This window comes from Neofelis nebulosa, chromosome 7 (assembly GCF_028018385.1).
Source record: "Neofelis nebulosa isolate mNeoNeb1 chromosome 7, mNeoNeb1.pri, whole genome shotgun sequence".
In the NCBI taxonomy this organism is placed as follows: Eukaryota; Metazoa; Chordata; class Mammalia; order Carnivora; family Felidae; genus Neofelis; species Neofelis nebulosa.
In genome coordinates this window covers 53212993-53234350 of record NC_080788.1, presented here as the reverse complement: position 1 = coordinate 53234350, position 21358 = coordinate 53212993, and the positions used below count along the sequence as shown (strand labels likewise).

The 21358-nt window shown below is 40.4% G+C and overlaps 1 protein-coding gene across 2 annotated transcripts in view; it reads left to right on the top strand.

Annotated features, from left to right (window-relative positions):
- SCG3 (secretogranin III) overlaps window positions 1-17879 on the top strand; it is a 34526-nt gene extending 16647 nt beyond the window's left edge. For both annotated transcript variants that reach the window (XM_058737727.1, XM_058737728.1), the window contains 3 exons: window positions 1644-1775; window positions 11963-12043; window positions 17300-17879. In XM_058737727.1, coding sequence (XP_058593710.1) covers window positions 1644-1775; window positions 11963-12043; window positions 17300-17418 — 332 coding nt within the window. In that variant the 3' untranslated portion in view covers window positions 17419-17879. The remainder of the gene's footprint in view (window positions 1-1643; window positions 1776-11962; window positions 12044-17299) is intronic.
- The last annotated feature ends 3479 nt before the right edge of the window (window positions 17880-21358 follow it).

Genomic DNA, 21358 nt, shown 5'->3' with positions numbered 1-21358 from the left:
TTGTGTGATTCCCCCTCTTGGTTTCTTCACTTCTGCATTTCCACCCAATACAACACAGAACCAAGCTGTGCAAAGGAGCCTGCTTTGAGCGGGGGAGGGAGGAACAAAAAATAGGAAGGATCACAAGTTCTTAAGCACGATTTTGTGTCCCTTTCACAGCAGTTATGTACATATATTTGATGGAATACTATATAGCCTTTTAAAATGATGTTTTCAAGTAGTTTTCAATAACCTGGAAACACCCTTCTGTGATGATGTTAATGACAAAAGAAAGTGACATAATTATACTGCAACTATGGAGAAAAATTACGCATCAAAAAATAGAGAGAGGGGCGCCTGGGTGGCTCAGTCGGTTGAGCGTCTGACATCAGCTCAGGTCATGATCTCACAGTTTGTGAGTTTGAGCCCCACATCAGGCTTGCTGCTGTCAGCACAGAGCCTGTTTCAGATCTTCTGTTCCCCTCTCTCTCTTGGTCTCTCCCCCACTCACACTCTGATGCTCAAAAATAAATAAAATATTTAAAAAAAAATTTTTAATACAGAGAGATCATAGCACTAGTGGAGGTTTTCATAATGAGAGTAACTGACTCATTTCTTTTTTCTTTTTTTTCTATAGTAATAATGTTTTTTTAAAATTTTTTTTAACGTTTATTTATTTTTGAGACAGAGAGAGACAGAGCATGAATGGGGGAGGGGCAGAGAGAGAGGGAGACACAGAATCGGAAGCAGGCTACAGGCTCTGAGCCATCAGCCCAGAGCCTGACGCGGGGCTCGAACTCACGAACCGTGAGATCGTGACCTGAGCTGAAGTCAGACGCTCAACCGACTGAGCCACCCAGGCGCCCCTATAGTAATGTTTTTACTGAAAAACAAAAAAACAAAAAAACAAAAAAACAAAGCTTTTTGTTAGACTGCTTGATGTTTCCTATTTTATTTACAATAGAAGATAGCCAGAAGGAAATATAGTTTTTTTCAACTCTTGTCCCCTCACTTTTTTTTTTTTTGAAGTATAATTGTTATGGAAATTAGTTATTTTTAAGTGTCAAGTGAGCAAAGATTATCCCATCTTGACAGCAAGGGTCCAACTCTCCTCTTTGCATTAGGGTGACCAGGGATAAGGGAATGTGAAGAAAGAGGCAGAAGGAAAGAAGTCCTGCGATAGCCCCAAATTCTTAGGTGCTACTCTCAGTCATAGAATGTTGTTCAAAAATACAACATCATGGAGAGGTTGAACAACAACCAAGTTATTTTACTTCAAAATGAAGACTCAAACTTACTTTGGGAACTGACATATGCCACTTCATTGCCTACCTTGATTATAGTAAGGAAAATAATCTATGTTCTAATGACCCAGTAGCAGAAGGGAAAGAACACTAAACCAAAATCTGGAAAGTCGGCGCTTTGGCCCAGCTCTTTTGCTAACTCGGTGCATATCTCTCCCATTCTGGGCCTCAGTTTCCTCGTCTGTGAAATGGGGGAAGGAAGTTGGACAATCACTAGATTAGACAATCACTAAGATCCCTTTCAGCTTGAAAAATGATCCGACCTTATGCTGTACCCTTTCAACAAATTTATTTCTACATTACAAATTGGTTAATGGATAGGAAATAGGGTTCTAACAACAGTGCTCAATCTGATTACAGCACCATCAGAAAAGAGTCATGAAGAAACAGATAGTACTAAGGAAGAAGCAGCTAAGATGGAAAAGGAATATGGAGCCTTGAAAGATTCCACAAAAGCTGATAACCCAAGAGGAAAGACGGATGAGCCAAAAGGTACGGAATTAACAGCTCTAAGTTGGCAATGAAAGTGGGGGAAGCAAAAAATTTCACCACACAGGTTGATCAAAAATGCACACCCCACCAAATCTGCGAAATCAGCACCATCTGTAGAGAAGAGATTCAGCACATGGGATCTTTATCTGAATAGCAATCTTTTTTAATGGCCTTGAGTCTCTGAGAATGGCAAATTGGTTTTATCTTCTGATGGGCTTAACTGTCCAATGGACTTTTGTGCTTGGAGAGGAATGCTTATGACCATTGTGCATTGTTTAGTGTCTAATCTGATTTATTAACTTATTAAGCAATATTTCTTTAAACATAATTAACATTCCTCTAAATGTTACTTATTTAACAAAGTAATCAAAATTTACACATTTAACAGAGCATATTTCCTTAATCATTTACAATGATAGAAATGTGACACTCTTAAGGACCTGATTAAAAATCATAAATCCAATATATCAAATTTCCTTAAATAACCTAAATGTCTTTAAAAGCAAAAGGCACACATTAAATGAGCCCAATAATTACAAAACTTATGTTTTTATTGTTATTCTTACACATTCCTGAGGTCCAATTTTTTTCTGCCTTAGCAAGTTTATGTGATACAAAATTTACTTCTTCCCAGGATTTTAGAGAATTTACTACACCCTTAAAGAAAAAGATCCTGGGCAGGGGAAGGGGCACAGAGGGCGGAGAAAGAAAGAGAAAGAAAAAGACCTTATGAGGATGCAAGGTCTAAGTTGTTAACCCTTTGATTTCAGATCAGGAGGAGGATCTGGTTGTATAGGCCAGTGGTTCAAGCCCCTTTTACTATGAAGTGTGCTAGTTATACCATGGAAAATATATCTGTCTTCTGAAACTGTCTATACCCGAAGTTGTGAACAGATGACTTAAACCTATTTTTATGTCATTATGATATATTGACCTCTTTGGTATAATTGGAATGTTACATATGTCTGTCCTATCAGTGTCTCATTAGCAGGGTCATCTAGAGGTTTTATTCCCTAGGAACTGAGGGAGTGGGTCCGCGCTGTCTCTCGAGGGCAGGGGAGGTGTGACATTCAGCTAATTTATCATCTGAAGATACACCATTGGGCTCTCCTTTCATTATTTATTATGTATAATCATTAGTGGCAATGAACTGATGGACTTTGCTCATTCCTTTCTGGATGCTATGAGACCACAAAAGCTGGTCATGTTCATAGTATAGCTCTTAATTTTGAAGGGACTACTTGGCCTATTTACAGGTTCCTAGTCTTTGCTGCTCATATAGATAGAAACAAGTTCACATTCATGGTTGATAATAGATCCTGTTTAATAGTATCTGTATATTAAGTTAAAAAAAAACTAGCTATGTATTTAATACCTTGTAACTTACTAACAGCAAAAAATTACCAACAACTTCCCCTTTATATCACAACTACCTTTGTTGACACTTAATATCAATCTTTTCCATTTATGTAAGATGATGATGACAATGATGATGATGATGGTGGTGGTAGTGATTTTATGCTCCAATTGGTATCGCTTGGGCTGTAGGAGTTCCTCTGTCCCTCCTTTATCCTTTTAGCACTATGCCCAGTATTTTTAAAGTATCTTTGCTCTCTGGCAACAACAGGGTATTCTAGACCCACTGAATTTTCTCATCCCAAGATTAAAACAAATTCCTCTTCAAAGATTTTTAGTTACTTTTTGTAGAAAATATAGAGACCTGAACCTGAGTTATACAGGTTCAAATGAGTAGTAATGTGGGCCCAGAGAACTGCTTCTGTTCCAGTTACTGGGACTTTTTTGAGACAGAGGAAAAATATATTTTTTCTTAATATATCAAGTTCATGTTGATTTTTCCTATCTAACAAGGCTTTATATTATTGTATTTTTTTTCTCTAGTGCAGATTTCATAGACCATCACAATTCTCTCCTACATCAACATAGCTGATGTATCAATTCTAATCGTTGGGTGTAGTAGCCTGTGTTGAGAAAGGTTATGATGTTTCCTCTGGGCTCAGGAGGAAAGAACTTGGGAATAATTAATTAATAATGTTTGTCATGGGCATAAGAAGGGGGAATTGGTAATATACATGCCATGTTAACCAACTCTTAGACCAGTCACACTGCCTTGATACTTCCCTAGGTCTACTTTGGATGAATGGTAAACTTTTTTAAATGTCTTTTAAAAAAATTATAGAAGGGGCGCCTGGGTGGCTCAGTCAGTTGAGCGTCCGACTTCAGCTCAGGTCATGATCTCACGGTCTGTGAGTTCGAGCCCCGCGTCGGGCTCTGTGCTGACGGCTCAGAGCCTGGAGCCTGTTTCGGATTCTGTGTCTCCCTCTCTGACCCTCCCCTGTTCATGCTCTGTCTCTCCCTGTCTCAAAAATAAATAAAAATGTTAAAAAAATTAAAAAAAAATTATAGCAAAATACACATAACAAAAGTGGTCATACTCACCATTTTTAAGTGTATAATTTAGTGGCATTAAGTACATTCATATTATTGTGTTACTATCACTACCATCCATTTCCAGAACTCTTCTCATCTGCAAAACTGAAATTCTATACACGTCAAATAAAATTTCTGATTCCCCCTCCCTCTTCAGCCCTTGGCAACCACCATTCTACATTCTGTCTCTGTGAATCTGACTATTGTAGGTACTTCATATGAGTGGAATTATATAGTATGTGTGCTTGTGTGACTAGCTTATTTCACTTAACATAATGTCCTTAATGATCATCTCTGTTGTAGCATATGTTAGAATTTCTTTCCTTTTTAGAGCTGCATAATATTCCATTGTATGTATATACATACCACATTTTGTTTATCTACCCATTTGTCTATGGATGCTTAGGTTGCTTCCACCTTTTGGCTGCCATCAGTATGGCTGTACAAATATCTCCTCAAGACCCTGCACTCAGTTTTGGGGGAATATTCCCTGAAGTGGAATTGCTGTACCATATGTTAATTCTACTTTTAATTTTTTGAGGAGACACCATACTGTTTTCCATAGCAGCTGTACATTTTTACATTCCCCCCCCCGCCCCCGACAAAGAGTGTGCAAGGGTTCCAATTTCTCTAAATCCTCATCAGTGCTAATGGATGTGAGGTGGAAGGTGAGTGGTAAACTTTTGATAGATAGCTAACCAAGAAAAGAGTGGTCCTGTAGCCTGAGAAAGAAAGCCAGGAACTGGGCCGCACAGAGCACTGCAGTTCAGCCCCACAGAAAACCAGCATGCCTAGGTCATCTCCTCCAGGAGTAACCCATGCGTAATGACTATATTTCCTGAAGACAGTAAGCCATCATCTAAGTCCTTTGACTGGCAGAGGCGGCATGCTCAGTGCTTAAGACAACACCTTCTATAACTATGCAAATATCCCTGGGAATGGATGCTGACAGGTATCTTTGCTTGTTTTGGGAAAACATTGTGTAAAAAAAGAAATCTGAAAGAGTTGATTCTTGGTAGTCTCCTATTCCTATTTAGGATGTGAGTGTTTAAAGGCTAATGATGAGGTTAGATTTCTTTTCTCATTAGGAATTCCATCAGAGAATTCCTAGAGAAAAGAGTAAAACTCCATCCATTTAGTGTTACTGTTTGTCATGGCCCTCCTGAAACATTAGGAAGAGGGTAGGGATTAGGGCTAAAATTAGTCCCCTCTCCATTATTTGGAGATTGAATTTATTCATACTACCCCTGACCCCTGTTACTCTGAGATAAGGAAAACTGATTTCAGTACAATTTAGAAAACACCAACCTTAGCTTAAACCAAGGGCCAACATTGCTTGAAAACAAATTGAATCCCCAAAGGGCATGTTATGACTCATAACTTTGTATTGACAATTACTTTGCTGGCACTTTTCTCAAGGATATTTTGTTTCTGTTATAGAACCACTGAGACAACACCTATTGCCCTGGGCAGAAAAATAAAGGCATCCATGTGGGTAAAAGCAGGACTTACTGGGTTTTCTGAGACATTTATTCAGCTATAAATACACATGTATTCTGATGGCATGCCTGGCATCATGCTCAAGAAGTAGACCCATTGAAGTAATATAAGAACAAATGCTGACCTCTGAGGACTCAAGCAAGCTTTGAAATGATTTGAGAATGTTCTTAACCCATATGTAGGCAAGCCTAAGACAAGCTACATACATGCACATGTATCTCCCTTATCGATGAGTCAGGAGCATGCAGAATAGAGAGAAAGTTGGAAGACATTACAGGGCAGAGCAAGGGATGAGGTAATGATCCAGATAAAACCACTTCAAACAATAATTATAAGCAGAACACGTTGTCAGAAAAGTCTGTAAAGAATCTGTTTTGGTCTTGCAATGTGGGGCGATGGCCCCATCGAACCACAGCAAATATTTATTAATCATGCCAAGCATATGCTGGACCCTGTGAGGAATAGGAATAATAGTGGAAATGGGAATAATAATACCCTCAGTTTATCTCAGGCTTCAATTTACACAGCATGTTTCCATGCCTCTTGTTTTAGGTTTAATGTAAAAAAAAGTCCAATTTAATTACCAATAATGAAAAGTGGCACATCCACCTTTGAATATAATTGAGTTAGACTATTGAAAGTCCTGTATTCTACAAGGATTCACATTAAGAATAATCTTTTAGGGGATTCCTGGGTGTCTCAGTAAGTTGAGTGTCCAACTTCGGCTCAGGTCATGATCTCACAGTTCATAATATTGAGCCCCACATCAGGCTTTCTGCTCTCAGTGCAGAGCCTGCTTCAGATCCTGTGTCTCCCTCTCCCTACCCCTCCCCGGCTTGCACACGCACTCTCTTTCTTAAAAATAAATAGACATTAAAAAAAAGAATAATCTTTTGTGGTGCCTGGGTGGCTCAGTTAAGTGGCTGAATCTTGATTTCAGCTTGGGTCATGATCTTACAGTTTGTGAGATCGAGCCCCAAGTTGGGCTCCATGCTTGGGATTCTCTCTCTCTCTCTCTCTCTCTCTCTCTCTCTCTCTCTCTGCCTCTCCCCCACACTCACGCTCATTCTCTCTTTCTCTCTTTCTCTCAAAATAAATAAATAAACAAAAAAAGAATAATCTTTTAAAATACTGATTTCTAATTGGTACAGTTATTTGAATGATTCCATAATTATTCCTAAATTTAGGGGTATGCCAATGAAATCATATTTATTTTAATTTCAACCATATTTATAAAATTACCTAATTTTTCAAGTAAATTGCTCTCTGGAGACTAAAGAAAAGTATTTTAAAACTTTATTCCATGATCTAAATATGGATCTATTTGCCAATTTGATGTTTACTCATTCACTTCTGCTCTATGAGTCACTGAAAATCTTTTTTAAAAAACCATCCAAAGGATAAGATAAGTATTAACATACTCAAAAAGTCATTCCATTGCTATCATTTGTCAAGTTTATGGCCAGATTATGGAAATAGGTGAAAAAAGTGATCTCTGTGATAGCTTTCACCTAAATATTCTATTATTCCCATATCTTCCTTACAGAAACCAGAAAAGGTAGCCTATTTAATTAATAAATGGCTAACTCATGTGGATGCTGTTATTTTTAAAGCAACATAAGAGGAAACAATTTGTGCCTTTTATTCAAGCCCCGAGCCATTCTGCTAACAATGTCCAAAAATAGTAAGTACAGTCTTCTCCCCTGTGAGTCAGGAAGGATGCCAGGAGCTAAGTCCAGGCACAGGAGACCTACCATCAACACAGGTTTTTTGAGGATAGCAAAGGAGTGTTTCTTCCCATATATAGAAACCATGAACCTTCTTTTTAGAATTCACCCCTAAATTATAAATAAATAAACCAAGGCTCAGAAGATGAAGTGATTCACCCATGATCCATAGCCAAAGAGTGTCAGAGCCAGGCCTTGAACCCTTGTCCCTTGACTCCTATCCAGTACTCAGTCTGAGTATTTTCTTTGGGGCATGTAAAATGTCATCAATGTACAGAAATTCTTACACTGAATGGCTCTGAGGCCCATGTTGGCATCCATGATACCATTATCACTTACTTTGTTTTATACCGTTCAAAACTGTAATCATTTAATCTTTACAGAAATTTAAGCATATCAAACTTAATTTTTATAAGCACTCTTTAGAAGATCTACTATCTTTAGTATGTCCAGAATTCAATAGGTTAATTCTATTGATTTCTACAATGTTTTGTTGTTGTTGTTTTCTAATGGGGCTTTGGGGGTGGGCAGATCAGGTCAACATATCACAGTAAGGACAAATTCGTGTATAAAAAAGGGTATTTCTTTGCAGTGCTGAAAACCAGAACAGCCAGAAAAGGAGGGCTGCGTCTTGATTCTGGCCCTCTTCCCATCTGCTTCAGCATATGTTTTAAAGCTTGTGCCATATTACCTCAGCCATGAGCTATTTTTTCCAAAGGAAACTGAAATATATTTGAAAAAAATAGCCCAGCTTTCCAAAGTGGACTCTCATGGGCTTTTACTGCACACTGTGTAAATAAAAGGTTTGCTTTACAGCTCCTGACAGGAGGAAATGTAAATAGGAACCAGCTGCTTCTCTCCAAGAGCAGAGGAACACCTGATTTTATTCACCTTGTTACCAATGCTCCAGTAAACTTGTGGAGATCTCAGTACTGATGGCAGTGGTTCCCAAACTTTGCCCCACATTGGAATCACCTCAGGACCATTTTTTTAAAATGATGCTCGGTCCCTGCCTCAGGATATTCTAATTTGATTCATATGAGGAGTAGCCTTGGCATCAGGATTTTTTTTAATGTTTTTAAAAGTTTATTTATTAATTTTGAGAGAGAGAGAGAGAGAGAGAGAGAGAGCAAGCATAAGCAGGGAAGGGGCAGAGAGAGGAGAGAGAGAGAGAGAGAGAGAGAGAGAGAGAGAGAGAGAGAGAGAGAGAGAGAGAGAGAGAGAGAGAATCCCAAGCAGGATTTGTGCTGTCAGTGCAGAACCAAATGCAGGGCTTGATCCCAGGAACTGTGACATCATGACCGGCATCAGGATTTTTTAATAATTCCCTAAATGATTCTCCTGTGCAGCCAAGTTTGAGAACCACTGCCTTTCTGCCCAGTTTGGTAACAACAACAGGCACTAAATCATTCTAGTCTAAAAGGTGAATCTCACCCAGCTACACTCAGTAGAGGCTCTGGATTCATTCTGGTTCAAGACCAGGCTCTGACCGTTACTCAGCTGTGTCCCCCTGGGCATGTCACTTAATTTCCCTGAGCCTTAGTTCCTTCATGAGTAAAATTGGAACTAATAACACTTCTTTCATAGAGCTCTGTGAAGATTAAATAACATTACAGAAACTGTCATCATATGTCATGATCTACAAGATAGTAGTTTAGTTTTTTTTTTTGTTTTTTTTTTTTAATTTTTTTTCAACGTTTTTTATTTATTTTTGGGACAGAGAGAGACAGAGCATGAACAGGGGAGGTGCAGAGAGAGGGAGACACAGAATCGGAAACAGGCTCCAGGCTCCGAGCCATCAGCCCAGAGCCTGACGCGGGGCTCAAACTCACGGACCGCGAGATCGTGACCTGGCTGAAGTCGGACGCTTAACCGACTGCGCCACCCAGGCGCCCCGATAGTAGTTTAGTTTTTAAATAAATTGCAGTATAGTTTTCTTCAAGCTGCAGTAAACTCATTCTCTGTTATGGGTTGGTGATATCAATATAGTGGATAAAATTGCTTCTTGTGCATTTCATACTTTTTAAAATTTAATATTTTTATAGAAAATTAGTTTCTGAGCAAAAGGCAACCTAACAAGATGATGCCGAGTCCCCTTTTCCAAACTGCCTTAGGCTGGGTTCCTTCTGAAGCAGACCCTGAGAGAAGGAGTTGCGGTCCAATTTAATCGGGAGATGACCACTGGGGGCATAGATACATGAGACAGGGAAAGGAGAGAAGCCCATAGAAAGTGGTTTCACTAGTGGGCTTCAGCTATGGGCAACTGGGGCTTCCCACTGAGGATCTCTGGGAGGCTGTATGGAATGTTCCTGAGATATAAGGAATATATCATATAAGGAGTATAAGGACATAAGGATATATCGTATAGGGATATAAGGAATATATAGCATATCTGGAATAAGGGAGACATGGGGTGGGGAAGCAACAATGTCTGCTACACTATGGCAAAAACCCTGTATTTATTCTTCATTCTCCTAATTCAGAATTTTTAACACCATATTTACACAGAGACTAAGCTCAGGTTATCCTTTTCTCAAATAAGCTTCCCATATTATGATGTTATCATAAATGATATTGTGGGACGAATGCTTAACATTATTTAAAGAACAAGACTATTTTCAAACATTCGTAAAAGTTTCAGAAGCCCTACTTAATATGCTAATGACAAATTATCTATTTGTTAAAGCCCTATGAGACCCACTACTTTGATTTAAACACTTCAGTTGCATTCTCTAGAAATAGTCTACACTAAGATTTCTTTGTTCAAAATGCCTTTTCTAACTGAATTAATTTGAAACAGAGAACATTGTTTTTATGTTACCAAATGCAATTGACCTTCTCAACAAACAGGCAACAGACAATGAATATTCCTATATTCGCTGTACTAAAATGTTATAACATCAGCTAGGAGGACATTGGTCTTCCACGTGCTCTAACATTCTTAAAAACAAAGCACTGAAATCAAGACTTTTTTTTATACAGTTGACTGAAGTGAATAGGGGCTGAAAATTGTAGATCTCTTGTCCACTTAACCCTTTTGCAAAAGATCTTCTCTGTGCTTCTTGGGGTCCACATAACATGGAGCCCCACTGGTGAGGCAAGAGTAGGCTTACAAGATCAGGAAGAAGGATGCTCAGGAGGTCACTTAGGTAAATGGAAATTGGAACATCAGCAAATCCTAAGGCAGTGTTATTGTTCATGGACTGTAGTCAAATGCACCCAGTTCAACCCTGGCTCTACAACTTACTACCATATGACCTTCAGCATATTACTTTATCTATGTCTCGGTTTCTTCATCTGTAAAATGGGGATGAAATGACTCTGCCTTTAAAAGGTTGTTGTGAAGAGTAAAAGAGATACTGCATTTTGGAGCACAAAGCACAGCCCTTGGCACATCATAAGAACACAGGTAACTCAACCAAAAAGTCTGGGGAATAGACTAGAGGTAACAGGGCTCAAAGGGGGCTCAGAATGGGTGGTTACCACACAGAGCTTTGGCAGCCATTGATTCTTGCAGAGCCCCTGGACTTCAAAGGCTTCCTTTCTTAGGCCACCCGGAATTCTCCAGACTACCTGGTCCCTTGGTGCAGACACTCTGGGCACTAGGGACCTCACCTGGTTTCAGAGATGGCTGATTTCCTTGAGACAGAACAAGTCTACATCAGTGTCTGTGACTGAAGATAGACTTTGCTTTCAGATAGTGCAGGTAGCAGAAGTTTGGGAAGACTAGAGTCCAAATTCTACTTCTGTTATTTCCTGTGTGGCCTCAGACAAGTCGCTTAGCCTCTCTGGGTGTTAGTTTCCTCATCTCTCAGTGGATGGTAATGCCCACCTGCAGACAACAATGTACGTGAAGGGCACCACAGAGCAGGCACTTCTCTCACAACACTCGAGGCTCATGGGAGAATGTTTATATCCGGGGGAGTTTTACTAGAATGAGTTCTAAGGTTCATACCCAAACCTTGAAATGAGGCCCAGGTCATCTCTTCATCTCAGTTGTCACACGCTCCCTGCCAGATTGGGCAGAAGACTTGTGTAGCAGCCTACACTAAGCCACAGATTTGGACTTCCTTAACATGACTTATTTGGTGATGGAGTCTTTTCAGGATCTGCCACTCTGATTTAATTCTTGACCTGAGAATACTCTTAACCAGTTGGAAGAACTGGAAGAACCATTCCTAACCAGAAATGATGCAGTCTAAGAACTGTTCACCTATCCAGTGAACTGAATCAAAACTCTTCCCTGCCAAGACATGAGACTGCAGTTATGTGTGTGTGAATAATGGCTCCTTGACACTTACTAGCCTGCCTGGTCCTGTGTCCTGGAATCTCATCTCTACCCTTTCTCCTTAACATCCCCCACCCAAATATGCACACTATTTTGTTACGGATACTACCTCATAAGTGCTTGATGAGCCCAGCATTTATGGTTCTGAACAAGAGTGTGGTCTTTAAAAAGAGATGCAGTGATATTTTATGAGTATTTGCTATGAGTTTTTTTCCCTTTTCCAGGGAAAACGGAAGCCTATTTGGAAGCCATCAGAAAAAATATTGAGTGGCTGAAGAAACACGACAAAAAAGGAAATAAAGAAGGTAAGGATTTAGTATGGTTGCAAACTGCCAACCTCACCATTTGTCAGGGGTTCTTGTTAAATAAAGTTTCCCACAGCCAAACGGGGCTAAAGTCTCCTGTCAGAGTCCAAAAACACTCCAGGATACAGGAATAGAATCTCCATTTCTCTTATTTTTCAAAGCCACCTCTTGGGCAAAGGCCTTTTCTTTTACATTTTATTATGAAATGTATCAAACAAAAGTAGAGAGAATAGTATAATGAATCCCCATGTATCCACCAACCACCTTCAATAATTATCAATATTTTGCCCTTTTCTTGGAGTATGTATTTTCATAAGTTTTTTAAGTTTATTTATTTTGAGAGAGAGAAATAGCATGAGTGGCAGAGAGAGAAAAAGAGAGAGGAAAAGGGAGAATTCCAAGCAGGTTCCACACTGTCAACATGGAACCTGCTTGGAAATCCAAAGAAATCCAAGCAATTCCAAGCAATTCCAACCCCAACATGGGGCTCGAACTCACAAACTGTGAGATCATGACCTGATCTGAGATCAAGAGTCAGACGCTCAACCAACTGAGACACCCAGGGCCCCTTTGGAGTATTTTCTAAAAAGGGAATTTTTTGACCACATATTAGATGGACCCTGCAATTACAAAAGCAGTCACTCACTTAAAACACAGAACAGGACTGTTCTGTTCTGAGTACCAGATATATGCAAATGTAAGATGCAGCCTCCCCTTGCCCTCCCTGACCCCCAAGGAGCTCCCAGCACCACTAAAGCTACCACTAAAGCCTGCTCCCAGCGCCACTAAAGCCTGCTCAGCGCTATCATAGACAGGTGCAGTGCTACAAAGGTGGGGGGCACATCTCCTTACAAGGATGCATAGCACTGGGAGAAAGGATTGCAGGAAAGCCTTTGTTGGAAAGCTGAGTGACAAGAGGTGGATGCAGAGGAAACACTGGGCCCAAGACATAAAAGGACAAAAGAGAGTCATGTGTTCTGGGAACTGAAGCCACCCAGTTTCCCAGGAACACTGGGTATCTGTGGGAAGGATCGGCAGCCAGGGGTGGGAGGTGGGTAGCAGCCAGATCAGGAAGGTGCTTGCATGTCCTGCAAAGGAGGTAAGTTTTAGCCAGGGGAACCTAAATTAGGACTTAATTAGGTTAAGAACTGAGAAATCTCTCTGGCAGCAGTGTGGCTATAGATCGAAGAAATAGGACCCCAGGGGATTGGACAGAGATTGAAGGCAAAGATCTGGAGCAGAAATTATGGGGCTTAAACCAAGGCAAGGCAGAGGAAATAAAGAAGGGAGAAACTTGACAGCAATGGATACAGATGAGTCCAGTATGACTCCCAGGTGTCTGGCTGAGCAGTTGCCAAAGGATGCTTTTAAAATGAGACGAGGGGTGTTTTCCAACTTGAAAGTGCATTCAAATCACCTGCAGAGCTCTTACATGTCCTGACGTCCAGGTCGCATCTCAGGACCACTACAACAGAAACTCAAAGAAAAGGATGCAGGCATCAGTATTTTTAACCCCCTCCCCATGATTCCACTATGTAGCTAAGTTTGAGGACCACTGATATAGAGAGCACAATGGGAGAAAGAGGTATTTTCAGTTCCTCTTTAGCCTATGGTCTTGTTAAATTCAGTGAAATGGAAATAATTATCAGCTTTTCACACATAGTTTATTTGACTCAAAATAATGTGAATTTCCAGGCTATCCATTCCATTAAAATTCACATGAACCATATTACATCAAGTCTGTCACTGATTGACGAATGAACCATTGTTTCATGTACTACTAAGGAAGAAAAGCTATAACATGCCATCAGTGACTAAAGACTTTTAAAAAATGGGGCGCCTGGGGGGCTCAGATGGTTAAGTGTCTGACTTTGGCTCAGGTCATGATCTCACAGTTCATGAGTTTGGGCCCTGCTTCAGGCTCTGTGCTGACAACTCAGAGCCTGGAGGCTGCTTTAGATCCTGTGTCTCCCTCTCTCTCTGCCCCTTCCCTGCTCATGCTGTCTCTCTCAAAAATAAACATAAAAAATTTTTAAAAATATACAATAAAAAATGTTTATCTTAGAATGAGTGTAATACAGAAAGTACCAAAATGCATTCTGAAACCAATGTTAATTTGATGGTCCAACAATTTGGAATACTTATGTTATTTCTTTCACTGATTAACATGAATCACACTCCCGGTCATAACCCGCAACATCCTGCAATATAATCTTCAACTTCCAGAAATGATCAACCTAGTCAAGCATGGAACCCTGGTGCTTGCATCTCCAAGGCTCTGTGAGCAAATTTCAAAATGACGGTATTGAGTTTGATGCTCCCTTCTGCCCTCAGGAAGTGAGGGTGATGTGCAGTATACCCCCCTGAAGAAAGAAGCAGACAGCTTTTCCTCCATTGCCTTCATATGTGCTCTGCTTGACCTAGGTCATCTCTTAAAGCCGGTGGATCTCATTCCTAGGGTCACACAGTAGCTGCAGCTGTGTGAGCAGGAAGTCCAGTAGCTCTGTTAGTTCTGACCTTCCTTAACCTCTGCTCATGCCCTTTGCTGGGCAGGGGTCTGGGTAACCTGCCTCTCCTTCCCAGAGCCAGGAAAGGGAGGTCCATGTGATGTGATGCTGAGAAGGATGATAAAAATTTATGCACCCTTAAAAAAAAAAGTCTGTGCTTTTAAAAAAATGAATCACAGCCCTTTTTTCTTTTGAGCCTAACAACCTTAAAACATATTTTTAAGATTAGCAACGTGACTACTGACTTGTGTAATCTAACAGCCAGTTAGTTTTCCTACGGCGCACAGTGAGAGCTGTCTTAACGATACAGTTTTTCCATTTCAAAGGAAAGCAAAATACTTTCCTGTTTGTCCATTCGAATCACCCAGACCTCTTCACATCTGCCCTTGAGCTGTCTTTCGTCCCACTAAAGACGTTGACCCTGCAGCCAACTCAGAAAAGCCAGTATTAATTTGAGCTGGTGATAATTAAGAGGCGCCTCTTTGTGCCCTATGAGACTAGAATCAGCTTGTGAGGAATCAGCACACAAATCATATTTGCAGCTTGATTCTGTTTTGTCCTGACAGGGAAAATAAAAGCCAACAACAAAACCCAAGCACTTACTGAACATTTGTTCTACACCTGTTAGTGGCTTCACGTTCATTACTTCAAGGCCACAGGGTGGTTCAGGGCAGTGACAGACAGACCTGGGTTCAGGACCTGACTCTACCATGACCCAAGCAAGTGACTTCCCTCCTCTATCCCGTTTCTTCATCTCTGAAATGGGGACTAATGCTTACCTCATGGAGTTTTGCGAGCAGCATATCAGATGATGGGTATAAAGTGCCCCGGCTGGCAGTTATGTCTTTAATCTTCAAGGCGAAGCCCTAATGGGAGCAAATGCCTCTCTTGGTTGAGAGGAAACCGGCTTTATCTGAGCCTCAGCTCATTTGATATGATAAACACCTGGCACTTATAGAGATGTTCTTTATAGTTTTCCTTTCATGGGGTGCTCTGAGCTTCTGTTACCCCCTTTCTCCTTTTTTTTTTTTTTCCTTTACAAACTGACAGAAGGCAGGGCTCTCTTCTAGCGGCGGCTATAGCCAAGGTGAATGGCACTGTCCTCAAGGAACTCAGCTTCAGGCAACTCAGAATCTGGGGGGAATCTCCCCAGGTACGCTGTGATGTGGAAGACTCCCATGTCCAGCCCTGAGGGATGTGTGCCATAGATTTTGGTACCCTCCATAGGATGCATTGTACGTAGCCATTAGAAGTGGTGTTTCGGGAAAATATTGATGCTTACTGTGTAAAGTGAAAGAAGATTGTTAATAAGGTTGTATATTATACTGTGATCTTAATTCTGTGTTGAGATAGATATATTTGAAAAGCAAAATATACATACATATATTTTTCTTTTTTTTTTTTTTTTGCTTATATATATAACAAAATACTAACTTTGGTTATTTATGATTAATAGAATTCAGGTTATTTAAATTTTTTGTGTTTATTTTTCATTTTTTAAAACAATGAGCATCAAAGAAGGATGTGGGTTTTAAGCTTTCAGAAAAATGCCACAGGTGTCCTCCTTACTTGAGGATCTCTTTGCTTTTGATAGGTGGTTTGATGGTTTACACAGATTTTTTTGTTTAATTAGGACAGAACCACAAAGCAGTTTCTCTTTATAAAATAAAAAAGCTCGGGGTGCCTGGGTGGCGCAGTTGGTTAAGCGTCCGACTTCAGCCAGGTCACGATCTCGCAGTCCGTGAGTTCGAGCCCCGCATCAGGCTCTGGGCTGATGGCTCGGAGCCTGGAGCCTGTTTCCGCTTCTGTGCCTCCCTCTCTCTCCGCCCCTCCCCCGTTCATGCTCTGTCTCTCTCTGTCCCAAAAATAAATAAAAAACGTTGAAAAAAAAATTTTTTTTAAATAAAAAAGCTCTGTGCATTTTTCCTCCATGCATATAATTCAGATAGTGTGAAAATTATTGTCATTCTTTTTCTTTTTTTTTTTTTTAGTATTTATTTTTGAGAGAGAGAGAGAGAGACAGAGCACAAGCAGGGGAGGGCAGAGAGAGAGGGAGACACAGAATCTGAAGTAGGCTCTTGGGGCTCAAACCCACAAACTGTGAGATCATGGCCTGAGCCAAAGTCGAACCCTCAACCGACCGAGCCACTCAGGTGCCCCAATGGTAATTCTTAATTTGGAAAAAAAAAAAAATGGGTTGTCACATCAACAGGAACTTAACCTGTATAACAATTACAGAAAATCAAAACACTTGGTTCTATTTGTAACTCTTACTACCTGTGTGACCTTGAAGGTACTTAAGCTTTAGGATATTGTCTCCCCAAGTGTGATTCCCAAACCAGCAGCAGCAATATCTCCTGGGAGCGTATTTAAAATGCAGGATCTGGACCTCTGCCTCGGACCTACTGATACAAATCTGTAAGAGCCCCCAGGTGATTGGTATAAATATTAAGTTTTCAAAGCCATGGTCTATGGGCCTGTTCTCCCCATGCTCAAATGATGGTGATACTCCCTACCTGAACACCTTGCAGGTGCGATCATGGACAACAAATGAGACAATATACATAAACACGATCTTAAACTGTAAAGATTTAAAAAATGCCAACATCTAATATGTCTTCTGATGTGAAAGACTGCGATGGAATAGTAGTTGTGTTTTTGTATAAAACGCTTCTTAGCTCATGGCAATCACTATAAGGGGATGTCTCTTTCCTATCTCTGCTCATGACACTCTGACGATATTTTCCAGATTATGACCTTTCAAAGATGAGGGACTTCATCAACCAACAAGCTGATGCTTACGTGGAGAAGGGCATCCTTGATAAAGAAGAAGCTGATGCCATCAAGCGTATTTACAGCAGCCTGTAAAAATGGCAAAAGATTCAGGAGTCTTTAGACTGTTTCAGAAAACATAGCTTCAAACACTTCTGTGATTAAAGTAATTTGAGTCAAAGATTTTTAGAAAGTGATGAAAGTGCAGTAGTTAACCTTTTAGAAGTGGTCAAACATAGCTTTCTTGCCATAAAAACGATTTGAGAAGTAAAGTTGTATGTAAGCTGAGATTTTGTATATAGAATCCTTATTTCCTTATAGATTTACATTTTATAATCAGAGATATGCTGCTTTGGAAAGCCTGTAACAGACTGAATTTAAAACTGAAGCTTCTTCCCGCTGTGTCACATAGACACCCCCTGAAGAATTAGGGGGTTCTGTTTTCAAGGCATGCTGGGTATCAAAACACCTCATAGAATATGTCTGTTACAAGATGTCATTTCCATCACCAGTTCCCTTTTGGGAGTTAAAATAAATTAACATTTCCTCAAAGCCTATCTAGCATAAAGGATAGCTCTCTGCTTTTTGGCTGTTCCTGCTGGCTCTTTATCAGGCCCCACTGGTGCAGAAAGGAACCTGGAAAATGGACATAGGAGTTGCTGGTTTCGTCAGTAATTTCCCCCGCTCTTAATATTTTCTTTTTTTTTTTTTTTTTTTTTTTTTTTAAATTTTTTTTTCAACGTTTTTTATTTATTTTTGGGACAGAGAGAGACAGAGCATGAACGGGGGAGGGGCAGAGAGAGAGGGAGACACAGAATCGGAAACAGGCTCCAGGCTCCGAGCCATCAGCCCAGAGCCTGACGCGGGGCTCGAACTCACGGACCGCGAGATCGTGACCTGGCTGAAGTCGGACGCTTAACCGACTGCGCCACCCAGGCGCCCCTCTTAATATTTTCTATTAGTGAATTTTCAGACATCCAGGTTATTAATGGGGATAACTGTATGCTCCCCAAGAAGAAAAATTAGGTCATAAACACTACCAAAGCAAAGTAAAAATGTATGCCAGATCTGGGTTATCTAAGCTGAATTTAATCCAGGCCAACATTTCTCAATTGAGAGCAAGAAAGTCAGGCAGTAGAACAGAAACACAGAAAACAATCATTCCCTTCTTTGTGGACCAGAGCTGGTAAATGAACTTCCCTGAGGAAAAGGTTAATGAACTTGGGGTCCCTGCATCTCCTCTCCCTCAGCTACCATCACAAACACATCCCTGGAAACACACAGTGGCCCAAGGTCGTCCTGAAATGTTAATGGGCAATGTTCCCAAACCGAAGAATGCTTTGCAAATGCATTATTCAGCATAAAGTAATAACATATTTTTCTATATATTTCAGTTGGAAATCTGAATATGATGCTCTGTGTATTAGCTGTCCCTAATCCAAATGGCCTTCTGATACTTGTCTTGAATGCTCCTGCTTGGTACCTACTTTTTGGTGAGGACGGAGAAACTTATAGGGAAATGTAAGAGGCTATTTTTCATGGGTAGGAAACCACTGCTGCTCCTCCCCCTCCTGAGTTGTAAAAATAAACAAAAACCAAAGCCTGACACACACAAAAACTAAACTCAGTATGTTCTAGACAAGCCAGTACTCACTGGTGAGCAGTAAGGGAGAGCTAAAAACAACCTATGCCCAAAATATCCTTGCCAAACACAATGAGTCAGAGCATTTTAATGTCATTTTTGATAACATGACTGCTACCTCACCTGTGTCCTATAGGGCTAAGTCCAAATGGGCAGTTTTACATCAGAAAAAAAAGTCTGGCTGCAATTAAAGCATTTTATCCATTCACTTTTCTATAATTTATGCAGTATATTTTAAAATGAGACATTTACTTAGGGAATGTATTGCAGTTTTCCGACACAGTGACATTCATTAGCTCCCAGCAGTAACCAAGACAAGCAGGGGATCATCAGCCTTGTTTTATAAATGAGGAAACTGGTTCACAAAAAGAACAAGGGCACAGCGTGTGCTCAAATTCTGATGGCCAAGAAGCAGTTAAAACGTGGCCTCAAACCTGGTTCCTTGTGGCTCAGTCTACTCCTCCAAAGCAGTACTAAAGTACTCTGGTCCAAGACAGGTCAGCTGTGGCCACAACAAATTCAGAATTTAATTTAATGAAGGAGAGAGATGTTTTGGCCAGAAAGTGCTGAAAGACCTTAGGCAACGATGAAATATTCAGAAAGAGTATTTCTAAGATTGTGCCCTTAATTTTAAATTTCTGCTTATATTACATCTTTTGGATAGCGTTTTCGGATTTATGTCTTTTGGATTTCTTTCAAATTTCAGTTTATGTTAAACAACATAACTTTACATTTTTAAAAATTCCTTTGCCTCCAGAGAGGCCTAGACCTTTTCTTACAGACATGATGGTTTCCCTTCCTTTATTTTTTTTAATTTTTTTAAAAAATATTTATTTTTGACAGAGAGAGACAGAGCATGAGCAGGGGAGGGGCAGAGAGAGAGGGAGACACAGAATCCGAAGCAGGCTCCAGGCTCTGAGGCATCAGCACAGAGCCCAACGTGGGGCCCGAACTCACCAGCCATGAGATCATGACCTGAGCTGAAGTCGGACGCTCAACCGACTGAGCCACCCAGGCACCCCAATTTTTTTTTCTTCTTGTTTTCTCCTCTTCCAACTAACTCCTCATAGGTAGTAGCAAAGCATGATCAAGAGATCACCCTGGGGTGCCTCAGTGGCCCTGAGTGAGTCATTTGAGCATCTGACTCTTGATTTTGCCTCAGGTCATGGTTCGCACCCTGTGTTGGGCTCCGTGCAGACAGTGGACAGTGCAGAACCTGCTTGGGATAATCTCTCTCCCTCTCTCTTTGCCCCTCCCCCACACTCACACCCTCTCCCTCTCTCCCTCAAAATAAATAAACTTTAAAAGAAAAACATACTGGGGCGCCTGGGTGGCGCAGTCGGTTAAGCGTCCGACTTCAACCAGGTCACGATCTCGCGGTCTGTGAGTTCGAGCCCCGCGTCAGGCTCTGGGCCGATGGCTCGGAGCCTGGAGCCTGTTTCCGATTCTGTGTCTCCCTCTCTCTCTGCCCCTCCCCCGTTCATGCTCTGTCTCTCTCTGTCCCAAAAATTAAAAAAAAAAAACAAAAAACGTTGAAAAAAAAATTAAAAAAAAAAAAGAAAAACATACCACCCTATATCAAAAACAATAATAGCATGAGAAAAAAAAAACCCAGAACACAAGGGATTATGTCTGTTTTGAACAAATTCCAGCCAAGGGCAGACAACTGCTGTTCCCATGCATGCACCTATACGTCACCCTCAAGGGCTGGACCTGTGCGGTTCTGCTTCTACCAGCTCTGCTGCATTGACACCTAAGGACACCTGTTTCCTGCTTAACCGAAGACCTGGAGGAGCAAGAAAGGGAAGAGAAAATGAGGGGAAAGTCCTGTTTGCCCCACAGAAAGCAGATTCCTTTGGGGAAGTGGGGGACGGATAAATATGGGAAATTTTCGTGGAAGCTTAAGATTTATTTAACCTGATACTTGAATAAAAATTGAGACCAAAAAAACCCTTTAACTGTAAGTAATGTATTGCTTAAGTCTTACTGCTATAACCTGTACATATGATACAAATGAGGTAAATAAAAGCTTAATCCTCAACTCAAATGAGCACAGTGACTAAAAAACACTCTCCAAAGTGACTTCATGAAATCTAAACTAGAATTCACCAGTGTCTCAGAGCATGGTAGTTTTTATTTCTCCTTCTGATCGTATTCTGTGTTTAAACTATACCTCAAACAAATCAGTTCAAATATTATGAAAATGCAAAGGCTACTAATACCCATAATTGATTTGCTTTTAGATTACTGAAACTTTTTAAAAAATTACTGAACTTTTTAAAAAATTCCAATTATAATAATAAAAGCAATTAAAATGGAGAAGCTGTCACCATTTCAAAAATAATTTAAAAATCAATTTTATTTCTATTTGTTGAAAAAAATTACAGACTCAAA